Raw genomic sequence first — 22,004 nt, 5'->3', positions numbered from 1 at the left:
TCGTCGCTATGAAGCTGAACCTGACGAGTGGGAGCAACAGGCCTAGGCCATGGGCACCTTGACATGGTTTAGGCTCACACATCAGTGTGGAGGAAGGCACACTGATGCACTAGACCTGGTTAGCTAGTGGTGCATGCTGCTTGGTTCTAAGAGCCTTGATCAAAGACACGTTGGTGGGCACCCGGTCACAAAAGGCACCTTGCGAGGAAGGAGGCATCTTGTTAGGGGAGGGCTCTCCGGCAACTTGATAAGGCAGGTTCGAGGAGATGGCAGCTAGTCAGAACACTAGCTGGGACAGCTAGTGATCAGGTCAGTCAGCTACCTGGACTGGTAGTGGGCTAAGGCATTGTTGATGCTGATGCAAGTGGGTGGTTTCTAAGTAGACCACCATCTGGGTGGTGGGTGGTTGTGCAAGCGGTTCTGGGCGGTTGCATAACCACTAGGGGAAAACTACAGGGCAAGTCTTTTAAATAGGACTCCTGCAACCTTGAGATGACAGAGAGAGAGAAGAGAGAAAGTAATCTCTAAATACTTGGGATGTAAGCATTGTTCTCTGACTTAGGGAAGCAATTTTGTATCTTGTAGTTGAGATTAATACAAATTGGGAAGGATTTCCTGTTACCTCGTTGTGTCCCTGTTTCCTTTGATTTGTTGTTGTTGTGTGTGTGTTGAGAAGGCTGGGAAGGAAGGTTGGCTAAGGAAGGGTCCTTAGCACCGCGCACCAGGCGAAAAATTTAGGGTGATTTTCGAGGGTGTGACATATAGCATAGTAGGTCAAAAGATTTAGGACATGAGCATACCTCAAAACCTATGCCCTTGAAATGTGTAATAATTTGAAATGGAAATATAGGTGAAGTACAATACCTTATGGAAGAAGAAGTCAAAATCCTAACAAAAATGCATTTTGGTTTCCATGAAAATAAATATTATGTTCTTATTCTCATTTCTAATTAGTTCAAACACATTAACTAATAAGAAAAAATTATAGTTTGTTTGTAACTGTTTTTTAAAACAAAATAATTTTTCAAAATTATTTTATAATGTTTTATAAAACAAAAATTTGTTTTAAAATCTGAAATATTTTTAACATGTTTTAGGAGTTTGAATATGTTTTAAAAATAATTTTTATATATGATACTTTATTTTCAATCATTCTATATATTTTTATAATTAATTTTTAAAACAATTACGAGATAGGTGAATGAATTTAACTCTTTATTTTAAATTTTGTTTACATTATCTTAGTTCCAACATTCAATGTCAATAAATTTGGATTAGTTCTTCGTTTATGACCTAATTCTAAATAAGATTCAAATTCAATTGAAATTGTTTACATTTCCATTATAGAATCGCTAAATAATTAGATTCACTTCATTATTGTATAAATTTAAGAAAGAAATGAAGTTCTTTCTCATATTCATAGAAGTAAATTTTTTCTTTGATTGATATTGTAGGCAAATGACGATCCAATTGATTTGCTCTCTCGTTTTTGCGAGACAATATTTTGATGAATAGTAGCCTCAAATGAAGCTTGTCACAAATATTGAATTACGGGATGCTACATGTTGTAGTCTTGGTACAATGTTTTCTAAGTAATTTCGGTTGTATATTATATTTCTTTTAGGTTAGCATCCTTATCCATCATGTTAATGAAACAAAAAGTCCAACAAATAATTAATAATTAAATTTTAAATGTAACGACCCATTTTCCACCATGTAGATATTGTTTGTTTTGAACCCAAAGGGGCCTTCATGGTTTTAAAACGTGTCTACTTGATTAAGAGGAATCTCTACATATATAGCACCAGGAACTTTCTCTCCTATCCAATGTGAGACATCACAAACACCCTCCCATACAGACACAACGTCCTCGTTGTGTCCCATGGGATAACAGAGTCAAACAAACAAACATCCCTTATAGGGTTAAACAAACCCTCGGGATCGGCTTTGATACCATTTGTAATGACCTATTCTCCACTGTGTAGATATTGCTTACTTATTCTATAGGGGGTCCTCACGGCTTTAAAATGCGCCTACTTGGTTAAGATGAGTCTCTACATATATAGTGTCAGTAACTTTCTCTCCTATCCAATGTGGGATATCACATTAAATGATTAAATAATTAATTAAATATGATAGTTGAAGCGGTAATGGGAAATAATATATTGAAATCAAGGCTTAATGAAAGTGCAAATGGCCATATAAAATAACCTTTAGGAGATAGAGATTTGAGCAAACCCCCCTTTACAACTCATCACCTACTATTCTATTCTATTCTATTCTCTGATCATCTTTCTGTGTTGAATTTTGAGGCCTTATTTTTACAATGATTTCTTGTTATTTTCTTAGTGGACTAAAAAATAAGGATCAAAGAAAAAGAAATGGAAACATGCATAAAACTAATGATATTTTTTAGAGCCCATGACAGATTGTGGCCCCAGATACCTAGACTGTCCTAATAGTGGGTGCTGTTTTTGAGCATTCATACAAAATATAACCAGTCTTGGTACACTCGTAAAAGATTCCAAAGTGATTTGCAACATTATCTCCTCTTCATTTGGGTTACAGGCAAGATTCTTCTATTAGATAGCAAAAGCAAGGGGTAATTTCGGATAAGAGTTTTCATAGATTTTCTCTTCCAAAGTTGAAGTTTTCTTTCTACTTAGATTCTGTTAAAAATCTCAATATGTTCTATATATTTGCAAATTTTAATTTAAAGTCATAAAAAGGTTAACTACTTCCACCAAAAGGAGAATAATATGAAGAATCTCCGATTGAAATGTTAAAACTTTTTATTTTTTGAAACATTTATATGCAAAGTGAATTGTATAAAAATATTTGAACAAATTTACTTAGATTATGTTTGGTTCTATAAAGCACCAAGGAAAAAAAATTGGCAAAAAAAAAAAGAGAAAAGTTTAATCATATATATTTAGTTTCATTATAAGAAATAGAAATTAAAATCAATTATTAATAACTTTTTACTTGATAAAATACAAAATATTGATACATTTGTATTTTATCATTTTTTCACTATGATATTATTAAAGATAAAACGATGAAACATTTTAAGTTTTTTAATTATTTATATATCATTTTTAACTTATTTTAACTGTTTTTAGTTGTATTTATTGATGATGGAATGTTAGCATTTTATTTCACTCATACTAATTTATTATCCTTTTAATAGAAATTAAGGTTATATGATGATATATAATTTAGAAAATTTGATGATTTTAGATATAGATTATTGATCTTGTTAATACCGATCATAATATGATTTTTTTTTTTAAATTGACTTTATACATAGACCATAAAAATCTTATTTACCTTTTAATTTTATTAAATAAATATAGGTGAATCAGAATAAAGCCCAGCAATTTATATCTTTAATCTATAAAAAATCATGGAGAAGATGAAAAACATAATTGAATCTTTCTATTACTTCTTTATAAGAGGACAATTAACTACACATTCAACTAAAATTTCATTTATTATCGTATTGTGTTTTTGAGTTCCTTTCAACCTTTTCACAAATTTTAACTTGGGCTCAGGACCAATTGTTGTGTCAACAAAGGTATCAAAGTAAACATATTAATGAAAAAAACATAAAATAAAGCAATCTAAATGCAAAAGGAATTTGAAGCACTCCCCAATAATCAATGTCCGGAAGTATCTCAAATTTTAAATTATTTTATTCATTTTTATCCTTTTACTTTTGAGAAGATTGTTTTCATTTTATTTTTAAAAATTTCGAAACATCAAATTATTATTTTCAATTTTAACTCACTTTCCTTAAAAAGTAGGAAAAAAAAATAAGTATATATATATATATATATATATATCCCTCCTGAACTCTAAATCTAGACTATTGAATGTATATGGTAAAATCAAGGTCATCAAATCAAAGTACACAAATGATATCAAAGTATAAAAATAAAAATAAATGTGATTAGAATTAAAAAAAAAAAAACAATTTGAAGATGTATATATGTCACCACCTAATTAATGAAGTCTTTCAATACCTCAAAAAAAAAAAAAAAAAAAACAATTTAATGTGGTTGATGGATCCCTAAAAATATTCTCCAACTTATTTTCTTTTTTCTTTGAAAATAAAAATAGAAAACATCTTAAACAAAAAGACTTAATATTTATGTCTCATGATTTTTTTTTTCCAATTAAACTGAATTACAACTATATGGCCCATGCATGTTTATTTTCAAAATTATTTCATATAACTATGAAAAATTGCTTGCTTTAAAGTATCATTATGAAAATTTTAATTTTTGTTCTTGAAGCCTTGAACATGGTAATGGTGAATCCATTTTCAACTTTGTTTACATTCTTTTAGCTCGGACATTTGCTCCAATAAATTTGGATTAGTTTTTGTTCATGGGTACCTATTTTGAAGATCAATTCAAATTTCACTTAATTTGTTCACATTTCATTGTAGAAATCTCTTAGTAATTTCAGTTTTCAATCATATTTCTTCTTTTTTGTGGGTAACCTGATCCATCATGATATGATATTGAGACAATAAATGAAACAAATATATAATAATTTGATTTTAAGTTATTAAATACTTTATTAAATAGATAGTTGAAGCAGAGTTGGTAGGGGGAAATAATAGATTTGGAATAGAAGCTTAATGAAACTGGTGAATAATGGAGTACTCGTTACTTTTCATTATTGAAGTAATGTGGGACAGGAGAATGGTAGTGGCCTTATCTCTTTCGCCACCATTAATCAGATGTTATTGCACAGCACAACGCCTTCCAAAGGATTGCATATTCAGCTCCATTAATAACCAATAGCCTCCCTTGATCCATCACTTTAAAGGGATGAGGAGCAGTCTGATATATTGAAATGCTAAAGCCCAGACTAATCAGATCCATAATGTGATCAGGGACTCAAAATAAGAAACACTCTGGAATCTTGACATGAAACTTTCTCTTCTTTTTAGAAAGTAAGGTCCACACTTCGAGAAGAAAGGGATGTGTGCAAACAAATTATACAATAAAGTAATGCGTGGGAAAGAGAAAACAAAAGAAAAAGGGGATAGCAGCCTTTGATGGGCTGTCTTCCATATTGGAACTCATTAATCAGAGAGATTGATCTGTTTTCGACAACCACAAGTCTTTTCTGCTCTCCCACTTTCTCTTCTTTTCTTGAATCTCACTTCTTGTTTCTTTCATCTCTCAAGGCAAGGAATGGATTGTGTGAGCCCAATCTTGGATGTTGTAACTCGCGTATGGGACTGCACAGCCAAGCATGCAGTCTACATCAGGGATCTGCAGGAAAATATGGACTCTTTAAGAAACGCAATGCAGGAGCTGAAGACTGTATATGAAGATGTGAAGGCAAGAGTTGATCTTGAAGAGCAACGGCAAATGAAGCGCATGAATGAAGTGGACGGCTGGCTCCATAGTGTACTAGACATGGAAATAAAAGTCAACGAGATCCTGGAGAAAGGCGATCAGGAAATCCAGAAGAAATGCCCTGGAACTTGTTGCCCCAGAAACTGCCGGTCCAGCTACAAGCTCGGGAAGAAAGCGAGTAAAAAGCTGGGTGATGTGACTGAATTAAGGAGCAAGGGACGCTTTGATGTTGTGGCTGATAGGTTATCTCAAGCTCCGGTGGATGAGAGACCGATGGAGAAGACTGTGGGCTTAGATCTGATGTTTACAGAGGTTTGCAGATGCATCCAACATGAGAAACTCGGAATTATTGGGTTGTACGGCATGGGGGGTGCCGGGAAAACTACCCTCATGACCAAAGTGAATAATGAGTTCATCAGAGCGAGCAAGATCTTTGAAATCGCCATCTGGGTTGTAGTATCCAGGCCTGCAAGCGTGGAAAAAGTACAAGAAGTCATTCGCAACAAATTAAACATTCCTGAAGACAGATGGAGAAACAGAACCGAGGATGAAAAGGCAGTAGAAATTTTTAATGTCTTGAAGGCAAAAAGGTTTGTGATGCTGCTAGATGATGTATGGGAGCGGCTTGATCTCCAAAAAGTGGGGGTTCCTTCTCCTAATTCCCAAAACAAGTCCAAAGTAATATTAACAACCCGTTCTCTGGATGTTTGTCGGGATATGGAAGCTCAAAAAAGCCTTAAGGTGAAGTGTTTGAGAGAAGATGAGGCTATTAATTTGTTCAAGAAGAAGGTTGGAGAGACTACTCTAAATTCACATTCGGATATACCCCAACTTGCTGAAATTGCTGCTAAAGAATGCCAAGGCTTACCACTTGCACTCATCACTATTGGGCGAGCTATGGCTGGCAAGAACACTCCACAAGAATGGGAGCGAGCAATCCAAATGTTGAAGGCTTATCCATCGAAGTTTTCAGGTATTCCCGATCATGTATTTTCGGTCCTCAAATTCAGTTACGATAACTTGTCAGATGACACCATCAAGACTTGTTTTTTATATCTTGCTATATTCCCAGAGGACCATCAAATTAAGGATAAGGATCTTATATTCCTTTGGATTGGAGAAGGGTTTTTGGATGGATTTGCTAGCATAGATGAAGCATTTAACCAAGGGCACCACATCATTGAGCATCTAAAGACAGTATGTCTATTCGAGAATGGTGGATTTAATAGGGTTAAAATGCATGATGTCATTCGTGATATGGCTTTATGGTTAGATTCAGAATATAGGGGCAATAAGAACATAATCTTGGTTGAAGAAGTTGATGCTATGGAAATTTACCAAGTTTCAAAGTGGAAAGAGGCACATCGGCTATACCTGTCGACAAGTAGTTTGGAAGAACTCACTATACCACCATCTTTTCCCAATCTCTTGACTTTAATTGCTCGGAGTAGAGGCTTGAAAAAATTTGAGAGTAGAGGCTTGAAAACATTAGAGAGTAGATTCTTCCATTTCATGCCGGTTATAAAAGTTCTGGACTTGTCAAATGCTGGAATAACTAAATTACCTACTGGAATTGGTAAATTAGTTACACTGCAATATCTCAATTTGTCAAAGACAAATCTAAAAGAATTGTCTGCGGAGCTTGCAACTTTGAAAAGACTAAGATGTCTGCTGTTAGATGGTAGTCTTGAAATAATTTTTAAGGAAGTAATATCACATCTCTCAATGTTGAGAGTTTTTAGCATAAGAATTAAATATATCATGTCAGATATTTCGTCACCCACAGACGAGGAGGAAGCCGATTATTCAAGGAAGGATGATAAGGCTATTTATTTACATGAGGATAATAAAGCATTATTAGAGGAGTTAGAAGGGTTGGAGCACATAAATTGGGTCTCTTTGCCCATTGTAGGTGCTCTGTCTTTCCAAAAGTTATTGAACTCCCAAAAATTACTGAATGCTATGAGGTATTTACACCTTTGGAACTTGGAAGGTATGAGGATGCTCCAATTGCCAAGAATCAAACATTTATGTACCCTTGCAATATGTAGATGTGGGGAGCTACAAGACATAAAAGTCAATCTAGAAAATGAGAGCGGTAGATGGGGATTTGTAGCAAATTATATCCCAAACTCAATTTTCTACAACCTCCGAAGTGTATTTGTTGATCAACTTCCAAAGTTGTTGGACTTGACATGGCTTATTTACATCCCAAGTCTTGAACTACTTTCTGTACATAGATGTGAATCCATGAAAGAAGTGATAGGTGATGCGAGTGAGGTCCCTGAAAATCTTGGCATATTCTCAAGACTTGAAGGTTTGACCTTGCATTACCTACCAAATCTAAGGAGCATCAGCAGACGAGCTTTGCCATTTCCTTCCTTGAAAACCCTCCGTGTGACGAAATGCCCAAACCTAAGGAAGCTGCCATTGGATTCAAACAGTGCAAGAAACAGTTTAAAGATAATTGAAGGGACATCAGAGTGGTGGCGAGGGTTGCAGTGGGAGGATGAAACCATTCAACTCACTTTCACTCCCTACTTAAATGCGATCCGGAGGAGAAATGAGAAGATGACCTTCTTCTCCCATCCTCTCGCAGGTACTGCCTTCTTTTTTGGGACAAAGTTTCAAATGTCTCATGTGTCTTCATGTTCATGTTTTTCTGTTATAAGTGGATAAAATTTATTTTTATTTCCACTTTTGTTTTAGTTTTTTTCCTTACCTCACGCATAACTCACCCCAATGAATTTAGTTATAGTTTAAAAAAGAAACTATTAATAAAACTCCAAACAAAATAACTTTTCTTAATGTTGATCCTATTTTCTCTTTCATATCCTAAAATACATGTTTGTAAAACAGATTAAGACATAACTTTTGGATCCAATAACATACTTGATGCATCATTAATATAATCTCGATCTTTTTATTTATTATTTTTTCTAGAGACAAGGACTTAATATTTATGTCTCTTGAATTTATTTATTTTTATTTTTTTTACACTGAAACTTAATTAAAACCATCTCTTACATGCATGTTTATTTTCAAAATTATTTTACTCTTGAGGAATTTAGACTATGAAAATACCTACTTTGGTGAATTATTATGAAAATGTTAAAAATGAACTTATTTTACACTTTGTCTACATCATCTTAATTTGGGCATACAATTCTAAAGAATTTGGATTAGTTGTTTGTTTATGGGTACATATTTCTGAATATTACTTTAAATTTGAATTCATTTGTTTACATTTCCATTATATAAATTGTAAATAACTCTAGTTTACACGTATCCTTTACAACTACTTATTAGAATTTGTTATGATTGATAACGTTCATGAATTGTTGTTTGCATGTAAGTTAAATATTTAGATTCACTTAATTTTTTTTTATTTAGATTATAGGCCAATGATCCAACTGATTTATGTTTTTGTTTTTGTAGGATAAGATTTTGAAGAATGGTCGGACTCAACTGAAACTTCTTGCAAATGTTTGAATTTCTGGATGCTAAGTGTGCACATGGTGGATTGCAGAAATAATCATCCAAAGAGACAAAAAATAAAATAAAAATTCCTTTGTGCTTATATTGTGTGTAAAGATGAGTGAAAAGAACTCTTGTATATTTGGATTGTATACCATGAAGCTACTATAATTTTTATTCGCTTTAATGGATTGGAGTGTTTGTATTTAGAATGACAATTTCTCAACTTGGGATTTGAAATAAATTTTAGTTAATACTTCACCAATCTAGTTTTTGAAAGCACATACATTAAAGGGGTTCGAGCGTATGTCCTTCCATCTCATGACATATTTAGAGAATTTTAGTTCATATTATAACACCATAGGAAATGAGCATGCCTCAATACCCTTGCCCTTGAAACTGTTTGGGAATGTTTGATGTGTGAGGATTGAAATGAAAATAGAGGTGAAGCTAGATACCTTGTGAAAAAGAGAATCGTATATGAATGTGTTTTGATTTCAATGAAAATGAATATTTTATTTTTATTTTCATTTCTAATAAGTAATCCAAATATATTATGTGCCATAGAAAATGGAAATTTGAAATTGGGCCTCATTAGTTCAATTTGCTATTAAATAATTCAAACAAGCAGAGGATTAAGACCATAACCATTTATGCCATGTTGACTTTGATTATGCTTATATATACACATATTTATATCATCACCAAACAACAAAATCATAAAGCTGTAAATTTAATAAAATGTGAATAAAAATTGTAAAATATAAAGTTAATAAAGAAAGAATAAATAAATAAATAATAAAATTATATTTCTCTCTTTAATATATGATTGATCTTTTTTAATAATAAAATATTAATCACTTTTTACTTTATAAAATACAAAATATTGATACATTTGTATTTTATCATTTGTTCACTATTATATTATTAAAGATAAAATGATGGAACAATTTAAATTTTTAGCTTCTTTTAACTATTTTTAGCTGTATTTATCGTTGATGGAATGTTAGAATTTTATTTCACTCATACTAATTTATTATCTTTTTAATAGAAATTAAGGTTATATAATGATATATAATTTAGAAAATTTGATGATTTTAGATATAGATTAATGATCTTGTTAAAACCGGTCATGATATGATTTTTTTTTATAAAAAAATTGACTTCATACATAGACGATAGAAATTTTATTTACTTTTTTATTTTATTAAATAAATATAGGTGAATCAGAATAAAACTCAAACAAGCAGTTTCTATCTTTAATCTACAAAATATCCTTAAATCTTTAAAAAATGCGAAGATGAAAAACATAATTGAATCTTTCTATCACTTCTTTACAAGAGGACAATTGACTACACATTCAACTAAAATTTCTTCTGTATTGTGTTTTTGTGTTCCTTTTGAGCTTTTCACAAATTTTAACCTGGGCTTGGGGACCAATTGTTGTGTCAACAAAGGTATCAAAGTAAACGTATTAATGAAAAAAAAACATAAAATAAAGCAATTCAAACGCAAAAGGAATTTGAAGCACCCAACAATCAATGTTGGGAAGTATCTCAAACTTTAAATTATTTTATTTATTTTTATCCTTTTACTTATGAGAAGACTGTTTTCATTTTATTTAAAAATTTTCAAAAACATCAAAATATTATTTTCACTTATAACTCAATTTCCTAAAAAATAGAAACAGAAACTAAGTATCCAAACATATAATATATATACCTATTGAACTCTAAATCTAAACTATTGAATGTGTATGGTAAAATCAAGGTCATCAAATAAGAGTACAAATAAATGAGATTAATGTATAAAAATATAAATAAATATGATTAGAATAATTAAATAAAAAAACCGATTTGAAGATGTATATGTGTCACCACCTTATCAATGATGTCTTTCGATACCTATAGAAAAAAATACACTTTAATAATGTAGATGGATCCCTAACAATATTCTCCAATTTATTTTCTTTTTTCTTTGAAAATAAAATAGAAAACATCTTAAGCAAAAAGACTTAATATTTATGTCTCCTGATTTTTTTTTCCAATTAAACTGAATTACAACTATATGGTCCCATGCATGTTTATTTTAAAAATTATTTCACATAACTATGAAAAAATGCTTGCTTTAAAGCATTATTATGAAAATTTTAATTTTTATTCTTGAAGCCTTGAAGATGGTAATGGTGAATCCATTTTCAACTTTGTTTACATTCTTTTAGCTCGGACATTTGCTCCAATAAATTTGGGTTAGTTTTTGTTCATGGGAACCTATTTTTGAAGATCAATTCAAATTTCACTTAATTTGTTCACATTTCATTGTAGAAATCTCTTAGTAATTTCAGTTTTCAATCATATTTCTTCGTTTTTGTGGGTGACCTGATCCATCATAATATGATATGGAGATCATAAATGAAACAAATAATTAATAATTTGATTTTAAATTATTAAATACTTGATTAAATATGATAGTTGAAGCAGAGTAGGTAAGGGGAAATAATAGATTTGGAATAGAAGCTTAATGAAACTGGTGAGTAGTGGAGTACTCGTTACTTTGCATTATTGAAGTAATGTGGGACAGGAGAATGGTAGTGGCCTTATCTCTTTCGCCACCATTAATCAAGATTGTGGGCCACTAATCACCATTATCAGATGTCATTGCACAGCACAACGCCTTCCAAAGGATTGCATATTCAGCTCCATTAATAACCAATAGCCTCCCTTGATCAATCACTTCAAAGGGATGAGGAGCAGTCTGATATATTGAAATGCTAAAGCCCAGACGAATCAGATCCATAATGTGATCAGGGACTCAAAATAAGAAACACTCTGGAATCTTGACATCAAACTTTTTTTTCGTTTTGGAAAGTAAAGTCCACACTGCGAATTGGAATTCCTTCATCAGGGAGATTGATCTGTTTTTGACAACCACAAGTGAAGAGCTAAAACTCTGACTAATTAATCACACCCAGAATGTGACCAGGGACTCATAACAGGAAACACTATGGGATCTTGATATGAAACTTCCTTGTCTTTTCAGAAAGTAAAGTCGACACTCTGAAAAGAAAATGATATTGCGTGGAAAAGCAGCCTTTGAATAAAATTATTGAAGTTATGTCGGAGGTGGGGTCAGGGGTGTCCTCCAACAGTGTAACTAGCAATAATGCGATCACCCATATTGGAATTCCTTAATCGGAGAGATTGAACTGTTTTCGACAACCACAAGTCTTCTCTGCTCTCCCACTTTCTCTTCTTTTCTTGAATCTCACCTCTTGTTTCTTTCATCTCTCAAGGCAAGGAATGGATTGTGTGAGCCCAATCTTGGATGTTGTAACTCGCGTATGGAACTGCACAGCCAAGCATGCAGTCTACATCAGGGATCTGCAGGAAAATATGGAGTCTTTAAGAAACGCAATGCAGGAGCTGAAGAATGTATATGAAGATGTGAAGGGAAGAGTTGAACTTGAAGAGCAACGGCAAATGAAGCGCACAAATGAAGTGGACGGCTGGTTCCATAGCGTCCTAGCCATGGAACTAGAAGTCAACGAGATCCTGGAGAAAGGCGATCATGAAATCCAGAAGAAATGCCCTGAAACTTGTTGCCCCCGAAACTGCCGGTCCAGCTACAAGCTCGGGAAGAAAGCGAGTAAAAAGCTGGGTGCTGTGACTGAATTAAGGAGCAAGGGACGCTTTGATGTTGTGGCTGATGGGTTACCTCAAGCTCCGGTGGATGAGAGGCCGATGGAGAAGACTGTGGGCTTAGATCTGATGTTTACAGAGGTTTGCAGATGCATCCAAGATGAGGAGCTGGGAATTATTGGGTTGTACGGAATGGGGGGTGCCGGGAAAACTACCATCATGACCAAAATCAATAATGAGTACTTCAAAACATGCAATGACTTTGAAGTGGCCATTTGGGTCGTAGTATCCAGGCCAGCAAGTGTGGAAAAAGTACAAGAAGTCATTCGCAACAAGTTAGACATCCCGGATAATAGATGGAGAAACAGAACTGAGGATGAAAAAGCAATAGCAATTTTCAATGTCTTGAAGGCAAAAAGGTTTGTGATGCTGCTAGATGATGTATGGGAGCGGCTTGATCTCCAAAAAGTGGGGGTTCCTTATCCTAATTCCCAAAACAAGTCCAAAGTAATATTAACAACCCGTTCTCTGGATGTTTGTCGCGATATGGAAGCTCAAAAAAGCATTAAGGTTGAGTGTTTGACAGAAGAGGAGGCCATCAATTTGTTCAAGGAGAAGGTTGGAGAGACCACTCTAAATTCACATCCAGATATACCCCAGTTTGCCGAAATTGCTGCTAAAGAGTGCAAAGGTTTACCACTTGCACTCATCACTATTGGGAGAGCTATGGTCGGCAAGAGCACACCACAAGAATGGGAGCGAGCCATACAAATGTTGAAGACTTATCCATCAAAGTTTTCAGGTTTGGGAGATCATGTATTTCCGATTCTAAAATTCAGTTATGATAACTTGAAAAATGACACCATCAAGTCTTGTTTTCTATATCTTGCTATATTTCAAGAGGATTATGAAATCATGAATGATGATCTTATAAACCTTTGGATTGGAGAGGGGTTTTTCGATGAATTTGACAACATACATGAAGCACAGAACCAGGGGCGCAACATCATTGAGCATCTAAAGGTAGTGTGTCTATTTGAGAGTGTTAAAGACAATCAAGTCAAGATGCATGATGTTATTCGTGATATGGCTTTATGGTTAGCTTCAGAATATAGTGGCAACAAGAACAAAATTTTGGTAGTAGAAGATGATACCTTGGAAGCCCATCAAGTTTCAAATTGGCAAGAGACGCAACAGATATCATTGTGGAGTAATAGCATGAAATACCTCATGGTGCCAACAACTTATCCCAATCTCTTAACCTTCGTTGTTAAGAATGTGAAAGTAGATCCAAGTGGATTCTTTCATCTCATGCTGCCGGCAATAAAAGTTTTGGATTTGTCACACACTTCCATAAGTCGGTTACCTGATGGGTTTGGCAAATTAGTTACCTTACAATATCTCAATTTGTCAAAAACAAACCTAAGCCAATTATCCATGGAGCTCAAGTCTTTGACAAGTCTAAGGTGTCTACTATTGGATTGGATGGCATGTCTTAAGATAATTCCCAAGGAAGTAGTATTAAATCTCTCATCATTGAAATTATTTAGCTTAAGAAGAGTTCATGAATGGAAGGAAGAGGAAGCCCATTATTCATTCAACCTGGAGGATGCTAATGATTCATGGGAGAATAATAAAGTTGATTTTGATAATAAAGCATTCTTTGAGGAGTTGAAAGCTTATTATTTATCAAAGGATTGTCATGCTTTATTCGAGGAGTTGGAAGCCAAGGATTATGATTATAAACCTAGGTATTTATGGGAGGATGAAAACAGAGCATTATTAGAGGAGATGGAATCCTTGGTACACATAAATGAGGTCTCTTTTCCCATAGAAGGTGCTCCATCTTTCCAAATATTATTGAGCTCCCAAAAGCTACAGAATGCCATGAAGTGGTTAACCCTTGGGAACCTGGAGTGTGTGGCCTTACTCCACTTGCCAAGAATGAAACATCTACAGACGCTTGAAATACGGATATGTCGAGATTTGGAAGAGATAAAAGTAGATCCAACACAAGAGAGGAGACGGGGATTTGTGGTAGATTATATCCCAGGCTCAAACTTCCACAGCCTTTGTAATATAATTATTTATCAACTCCCAAACTTGTTAAACTTGACATGGCTTATTTACATCCCAAGCGTTGAAGTTCTTGAAGTAACTGACTGTTATTCCATGAAAGAAGTGATCCGAGATGAGACTGGAGTTTCACAAAATCTGAGCATATTCTCAAGACTCAGGGTACTCAAATTGGATTATCTACCTAATCTAAAGAGCATCTGTGGACGGGCCTTGCCATTCACTTCCCTGACAGACCTCTCGGTGGAACATTGCCCATTCCTAAGGAAGCTGCCGTTGGATTCCAACAGTGACACCTACAGCTTGAAGACAATTAAAGGAAGAAGATGGTGGTGGGATAGGCTGCAGTGGGAGAATGAAACCATTAAGAACACTTTCAATCACTACTTCCAAGATTAACCTTTCTCTTCCATGATCTTATAGGTACTTTCCTTTCCTTTCCTCTCTCTCTCTCTCTCTCCTTCTCTTTTTTGTGTGGGAGCGACCAATTTCAAATTTCTGAAATTTGGTCATCGTTGATGCTTTTCTCAACGAAGTGGATAAGAATTTTATAATTCTTTTTGTCAAATGCTAATGGAACAAAGTCGCGTGCCACTCACCTCTATAAAGCCTCACATGGATAGTTTCTTTCTTTGCTTCTGAGTTATGGAGAAAGAAAGAAGTTATGATTTTGGATCAAAAGGAAAAAAAAAACTCATATATGAAAGTAAAAAAATTACAACCAGTAGAATACATATGACAAAGAAGAGTCTTAGATTGATATCAGCCTAAAAACTTGGTCACATAATCATTATAATCATTCTCATTGCAGGAATCCAGGGATCAATTATCAGAGTGTACCAGTATACTAACTAGTCTTAATCTTCATACCACTACCTGTAGTTCCCCCTAGTGCCAGGAGTTGAAAGGTAAGAAGTATATTTTTATCCCTTTCCTTTATACCGAATGCTAATTCCTTCTAAGCAGTCTTAAGTGCCTTTTTAGGGGTCTAAGGGCGTGGGTGTAAGCGAGTATGAAGTCAAAGCCTTGAACCGGAAGTACTCTCCTTCTTAATGAGTATCCGATAAGGTAAAAAAAAGGTGGTTTGATTGGGATAAGATTCTTTTTAAAGGAGAATAATCACTCTGATATTTCACTTATATATAGAATACTACTATACTAAAAGGTTGCTTTCTCCAGCATTATATACATCTTCATTCTTATTTTTAGTCTATCAATATTCTTAAGCAATGAAAGACGAGATTCTTTTATATGCTTATGGCACTAAATAATTCCTCTTGTGATAATGGGACCTCACTATGGAATTTCGTCCCCTCTTTCTCATGCTGTGACCTCAAACTGTGAAGGTAAGTTCTTACGTTTCAATTTTTTTATGGATTTTGTAGGTTTCATGGATTTTAGTGCGGTGGGTTTTAGGATGTTTGCCATATGTTGATTTCAAAGGTTATCGTATTTTGCAATTAATAGATATCACGTTTAAAATAACTGGAAATTTGTGTGATTGATATTGGAACATAATCTGCAACTGTGGTTTGACAGCTCAATTTAAGACATCTTGGACGTTTGCTAATAATCGAAGAAGATCATGTGGTTGTCCTAAATGGAAGACTAGCTTTTCATGTGGCTTCTTTGGATGGTGTGATCCGAAACTATGCTTCCATGGAAGACGAGTAGTGTTACAAAATTACAAATACATAAGAAGTTGTCCAGCTTAGAGATTGAGGTTGCTAAAGAAAGACTTAAATACGTTCTTCTATACACTTGTTGTATCATGGATATTAATTGAGTTTTGTATTTTCTCTGTAATTTCTCCTTATGCTCGTCCTGTTTTTTATGATGAAAGGTGCAACCTGTTTGCCTCCCTAAAAATGTAAAGATTTGGTATCGATTTATGACAAATGTTGAAAATAATGTTATGTTATGGAGTAGGACACTGACTTGTGCAGGTTGAGTGAGTTAGAAGGTTAACCCGTGCTAGTGAAAGAACTGTTCAAAGAAGACAGTAATAACATTTGTCTTAATTCGTAAACAAAGATGATGAAACACACATGCATAATAACATCCATCTAGGAAGAGCATTTCCGAAGAGAGTAACTGGGCGTCAGGGACCATGATCACTCCGTGATATATATATGACTCTAGGTGCCGCTTCTCCGCCATCTTCCTTCTTCAATCACCATGCCGTTAGGCCAGATCAAACGTCAAATACAATAGACAGAGTGAAAGTTTGGTTTAAGGATTCATCCTCCCACCGCAATCCCTCCCACCAGCTTGATTCCCCTGTAATTTGCTTTAAGGTACTGGTTGAGCTGTTGGAATCCAATGGCAGCTTCCTCAGATTTGGGCAGCCTGTCACATGAACCTCTTTCGGGGAAGGAAATGCCAAGGCCCACCCTTAGATTCTCTTTAGATTTGGTAGATTCCTCAAACATAAAGCTGTGAGTCTAGAGAATATGCTTTTCTTATCTGAAACTTCATGGTCATCATGCATAACTCGCTCCATTGATGAGCACTCTTGCACATAAAGCTCCTGTAGGCTTGGGGCATAAATAAGCCATGTCAAGTCCAACAACTCTGGGAAAATTCAATGGTTACCTGAGAAGGTTGTGGAACTTCGAGTATCTGATATTATCTGGTACGGGCCCCTCCCTCCCTTCATTTCCCAGATCTACTTTTATCTTTTCCAAAGTACTACAAAACACCGTACTTAAATTCTCCATTCTTTGTAGTGAAGATGACAGTTTGAGTGTGGTCAAACCTTCACAGCATCCGATTAATAGCCATCTTTGTTAAGGATACTTAGCCTTTCCATTACAATTTACCATATGTATCATATTTGATCCTTGATTACATGCTATTCCTTTGTAATTAGTTTGATATTATTTCCTACTTTCCATTTCTTTTGTAATCAGTTTGATATTATTTGATTTGTAATATTCTGTAAATAATTATAAATAAAAAACTCTCACCACCTTCTCAAGTGTGGTGGTTTGACAAATATTCTTATGGTATCAGAGCCAATCTGGTTTAGCAACCCCAATCCATTTTTCTCCATGGCTTCTGAATCCTCTCATCTTCTTCCTTTCAACACTCTAATCCACATGATCACCATCAAGCTTTCTTCCTCCAATTATCTTCTCTGGAAAAGCCAACTTCTTCCTCTCCTTGAGAGTCAAGACCTGTTGGCCTACGTTGATGGAACTCTTGTTCCACCACCCCGTTTTGAACCAGAAACTTCTACCACACTCAGCACCAAATATCTGGCATGGAAAGCAGCTGATCAACGGCTGCTCTGTCTCTTGCTCTCCTCTCTCACCGAGGAAGCCATTGCTGTCGTTGTTGGTCTCTCCATTGCCCGTGAAGTTTGGCTCGCATTGGAGAATACATTCAGCCATCATTCGAAAGCCCGTTAACTACAACTCAAGGATGACTTGCAGCTGATGAAACGCGGCACCAAACCCGTTGCTGAGTATGCCCGTACCTTCAAAACACTTTGTGACCAGCTTCATGCCATTGGAAGACCCGTCGAGGACACTGACAAAGTGCACTAGTTCCTTCGTGGACTCGGCCCCGATTTTTCCAATTTTTCTACAGCTCAAATGTCTCTCACCCCTCTCCCCTATTTTGCAGATCTAGTTTCTAAAGCTGAAAGTTTTGAGTTGTTCCAGCGATCCCTTGAGTCTTCTGAACCCACCACTGCGGCATTCACAGCCACTAATCGCAGTCGCACCACTTCCCATGGAACTCCATTTGCTTTCCGTAACAACCAGCGAGGTCGTTCTCATTCCCACAACAACAACTCTTCCAACCGAGGACGAACCTACTCTGGTCATGGTCGTCGACCACCTCGCTGCCAAATTTCTCGCATAGAGGGCCATTATGCTGACCGTTGCAACCAACGGTATGCTCGGACTGATTCCTCTGCTCATCTTGCCGAGGCCTTCAACACATCTTGTTCTCTTTCTGGACCCGAGGCTGCTGACTGGTTTTTGGACACCGGAGCTTCGGCTCATATGACCACCGATCCATCTATTTTGGATCAGTCCAAAAATTACATGGGTAAGGACTCTGTGATCGTAGGAAACGGTGCCTCTCTACCCATTACCCACACTGGTACTCTTTCTTCTGTTCCAAATATTCACTTATTAGATGTATTGGTTGTCCCTCATCTCATAAAAAATCTTCTTTCCATTAGTAAATTAACGTCTGATTTTCCTCTCTCCGTTACATTTACTAATAATCTTTTTACTGTCCAGAATCGTCAAACAGGAAGGGTGGTGGCGACCGGTAAAAGAGATGGAGGGTTATATGTGTTGGAGCGCGGCAACTCTGCCTTTATTTCTGTCCTTAAAAATAAATCTCTACGTGCTTCATATGATTTATGGCATGCTCGCCTAGGTCATGTGAATTATTTTGTAATTTCTTTTTTACATAAAAAAGGACATCTTTCTCTTATGTCTTTATTGCCTTCTCCCTCACTATGTAGTACTTGTCAACTTGCGAAAAATCATCGATTACCTTATTCCCGAAATGAACATAGGTCGTCTCATGTGTTAGATCTTATTCATTGTGATCTTCCGGGTCCTTCCCCCATCAAATCAAATTCCGGTTTTCTTTACTATGTTATTTTTATTGATGATTATTCCCGATTTACTTGGCTTTATCCTTTGAAATTTAAATCTGATTTCTTTGATATTTTTCTTCAATTTAAAAAATTTGTGGAAAACCAACATTTCGCTCGTATCAAGGTTTTTCAAAGTGATGGAGGTGCTGAATTTACTAATACTTGCTTCAAAGCTCACTTACGTACTTCTGGCATACATCATCAACTCTCTTGTCCATATACACCTGCTCAAAATGGTCGTGCTGAGAGAAAACATCGTCATGTGACTGAGACTGGCTTGACCCTCCTCTTCCACTCCCACCTTTCTCCTCGTTTCTGGGTTGACGCTTTCAGCACTGCAACTTATATCATCAACCGGTTGCCCACTCCACTTCTTGGTGGTAAGTCACCCTTTGAACTTTTATACGGCTACTCTCCACATTATGAGAATTTTCATCCTTTTGGTTGTCGTGTTTATCCTTGCTTGCGTGATTATATGCCTAACAAACTTTCTCCCCGCAGCATTCCTTGCATTTTCTTGGGTTATAGTCCCTCTCATAAAGGGTTCCATTACAATTTACCATAATCTTATCCCCATCTGCAACTTCCAAGAGCTCATTGATTAACTTTTGAATGGATAGAAGACTAGGTGTGGTGATGGAAATCTCATCTGTGTTCCTAGCAATCCAACTCGCCTACTAGGTGTTCACCCCCAATATAAGAAAAACTGTCGTCAATGCACATACTAAATAATTGCAATGACGAAAGCTTTGATATCAGCTGGGAAGGAATTATTCTGAGTAAGTAGAATCCAGTATCAAACACCTTAGATTTGTCAAATCTTTGAGGTCCATCGGCAATTCAATTATACATGTCTTTGACAAATTAAGGTAGTGTAAACTAACTAATTTACCTATTCCCACAGGTAGCTTAGTTAGATAAGAATGGGATAAGTCCAAAACTTTCATAATTGGCATGAACGGAAAGAATCCAGTGGGAAATATTATCTCTTGTACATCGGATTTCACGATTAGAGTAAGGAGATTGGGAAAATGGGGTGCGTGCAGTGAGTTCAAAACTGTTATCCCATATCAACATTCTATGTGCCTCCTTCGATTTTGTGACTTCAGCAGCACTCAAAATGATGCCTTCTTGTACCAAGATTTCATTCTTCTTTCCACCATATTCAGAAGCTATCCATAACGCTTGTCATGAATCACATCATGCATCTTGATATGATATTCAAGTTGACCTTCCTCAAATAGACATGCAAACTTTAGACTTCCAATGATTCAATATCCCTGCTCATGGGCTTCATGTAAGCTGCAAATTCATCCAGAAAACCTTCTCCAATCCAAAGGTCTATAAGTGTATCATTCAAAATTTGAAAATCCTCTTGGAATATTGAAAGATATAAAAAACAAGATGAGATAGCATCATCAAGTAAGCTATTGTTATTGAATTGTGAAGTCTAAATCAATTTTATTGTGCTTTACTCAAGATGTTGGGGGTTGAGCTCCCATTGCATGTGATGAATGACGAATTTGCCCCCATTGTATATTTAACCATGTTATATTTTTAAGGTTTTTTTAGAGAGCATGATTGCAAATGAAAAGAGTTTTTTTAGAGTTTCATCATTATACTCCTCTTTCCTTTGATTAGTGGATTTTTTAATGTGATGCACCCCATGGATGTAGAGATCGCATTGATTGTTGAACCACATTAAAAATCTCATTTTTTTGTTTTATTTCCGCTTGTGTGTATGCATTGTTTGGTTGACAACGGGTATCAAAGCAAGGTTCACAAACCCTAAGCTTGATGTGTTTGACCAATTACAATTTTAGTAGAAATAATGGGATCATACAAAATCAAGAAATTTGATGATACAAATTTTGATTTATGGAAGATGCACATGAAGGATTATCTATACCAAAAAGATTTGTATTTGTTGTTAGGAGAGAAGCAAGATTCAATGGATGAAACAAAATGGAATTTGATGGATCCCAAAGCCCTTGATGCAATTAGGTTAACCTTATCAGAACCGGTTGCTTTCAATGTGTGTGTATATATATATATAGACGTCCCTCATGATTGCCTTAACTAGTATGTACAAACGACCCTTTGCAGCAAAACAACCCTCTATAGCTAATAAGGTACTCCTAAGGAAGCTGTCACTAGATTCAAACCGTGCAAGAAATAGTTTAAAGATAATTAAAGGGGAATCAGAGTGGTGGGAGGGGTTGTTGTGGGGTGATGAAAACATTCAACATATGTTCACTCCCTACTTCATTATATATATGGTGGAAGAAATGAGAGGATGGTAGAGAAATTGCTCATTTTTCTTCTCCCACCCCCCACTACCTTCTTCTCTCATGTTCTCTCAGTTATTCTACTTTTTTCCTTTTTTTTTTTTTTTTTTTTTTTACATATTTAGACAAATTTTCTAATGTCTCATGTTTGTTCATGATCATGTTTTTATGCTATAAGTGGATAAGAATGTTTACTTCATTTCGGAATTCATATGATATGGTTTCCTTTTTCTTTTCTTTTCTTTCCCCTTTTGTTTTTAATTCTTTTCTTATCTCAAACGTTACTCATCTCAATAAATTTAATCATAGTTTAGAAGGAAAGGATCCATAAAACTTCCCTCGTCTTCTCATTCGAAAAATAAAAAAAAACAAAATAACCCTTTTTTCGTGATCCTCATATTTTCTATTCTCCTATCCTAAATTTTATGTTTGTAAATAGATTAAGGAAGAACATTTAATCCGGCTACAAACTTGATGCATTATTAATATCAACTCATTCTTTATTAATTTATATATTTATGTT

At 35.1% G+C, this 22,004-nt stretch overlaps 2 protein-coding genes across 7 annotated transcripts; both read left to right on the top strand.

The window, feature by feature from the left end:
* The first annotated feature begins 4,857 nt into the window (after nucleotides 1–4,857).
* Nucleotides 4,858–9,120, top strand: LOC100254908 (probable disease resistance protein At5g63020). The gene is made up of 2 exons (XM_010656330.3): nucleotides 4,858–7,977; nucleotides 8,817–9,120. The coding sequence occupies exons 1-2, from the start codon at nucleotides 5,211–5,213 to the stop codon at nucleotides 8,819–8,821; spliced, it is 2,772 nt and encodes a 923-aa protein (XP_010654632.1). The 5' UTR covers nucleotides 4,858–5,210; the 3' UTR covers nucleotides 8,822–9,120.
* A 2,262-nt stretch (nucleotides 9,121–11,382) lies between these two features.
* LOC100260007 (probable disease resistance protein At1g61310) lies at nucleotides 11,383–16,494 on the top strand. 6 transcript variants are annotated; one of them, XR_009466538.1, is made up of 4 exons: nucleotides 11,383–14,992; nucleotides 15,381–15,477; nucleotides 15,554–15,637; nucleotides 15,955–16,494. XR_009466538.1 is itself a non-coding variant. In XM_002278623.5 (2 exons), exon 1 carries the CDS (start codon nucleotides 12,155–12,157, stop codon nucleotides 14,966–14,968), a length of 2,814 nt encoding a protein of 937 aa, XP_002278659.1. In that variant the 5' UTR covers nucleotides 11,383–12,154; the 3' UTR covers nucleotides 14,969–14,992; nucleotides 16,109–16,494. The 6 variants fall into 6 exon arrangements, 2 of the variants coding, with proteins under 2 accessions (XP_002278659.1, XP_059595474.1); XR_009466540.1 differs by lacking the exon at nucleotides 15,554–15,637 and having other exon boundaries at nucleotides 16,109–16,494; XR_009466539.1 differs by lacking the exon at nucleotides 15,554–15,637.
* The last annotated feature ends 5,510 nt before the right edge of the window (nucleotides 16,495–22,004 follow it).

This window comes from Vitis vinifera, chromosome 9, assembly GCF_030704535.1.
Source record: "Vitis vinifera cultivar Pinot Noir 40024 chromosome 9, ASM3070453v1".
NCBI classification, from domain to species: domain Eukaryota; kingdom Viridiplantae; phylum Streptophyta; class Magnoliopsida; order Vitales; family Vitaceae; genus Vitis; species Vitis vinifera.
Note: the sequence above shows the minus strand (reverse complement) of the source record. Positions and strands in the feature narration are given on the sequence as shown.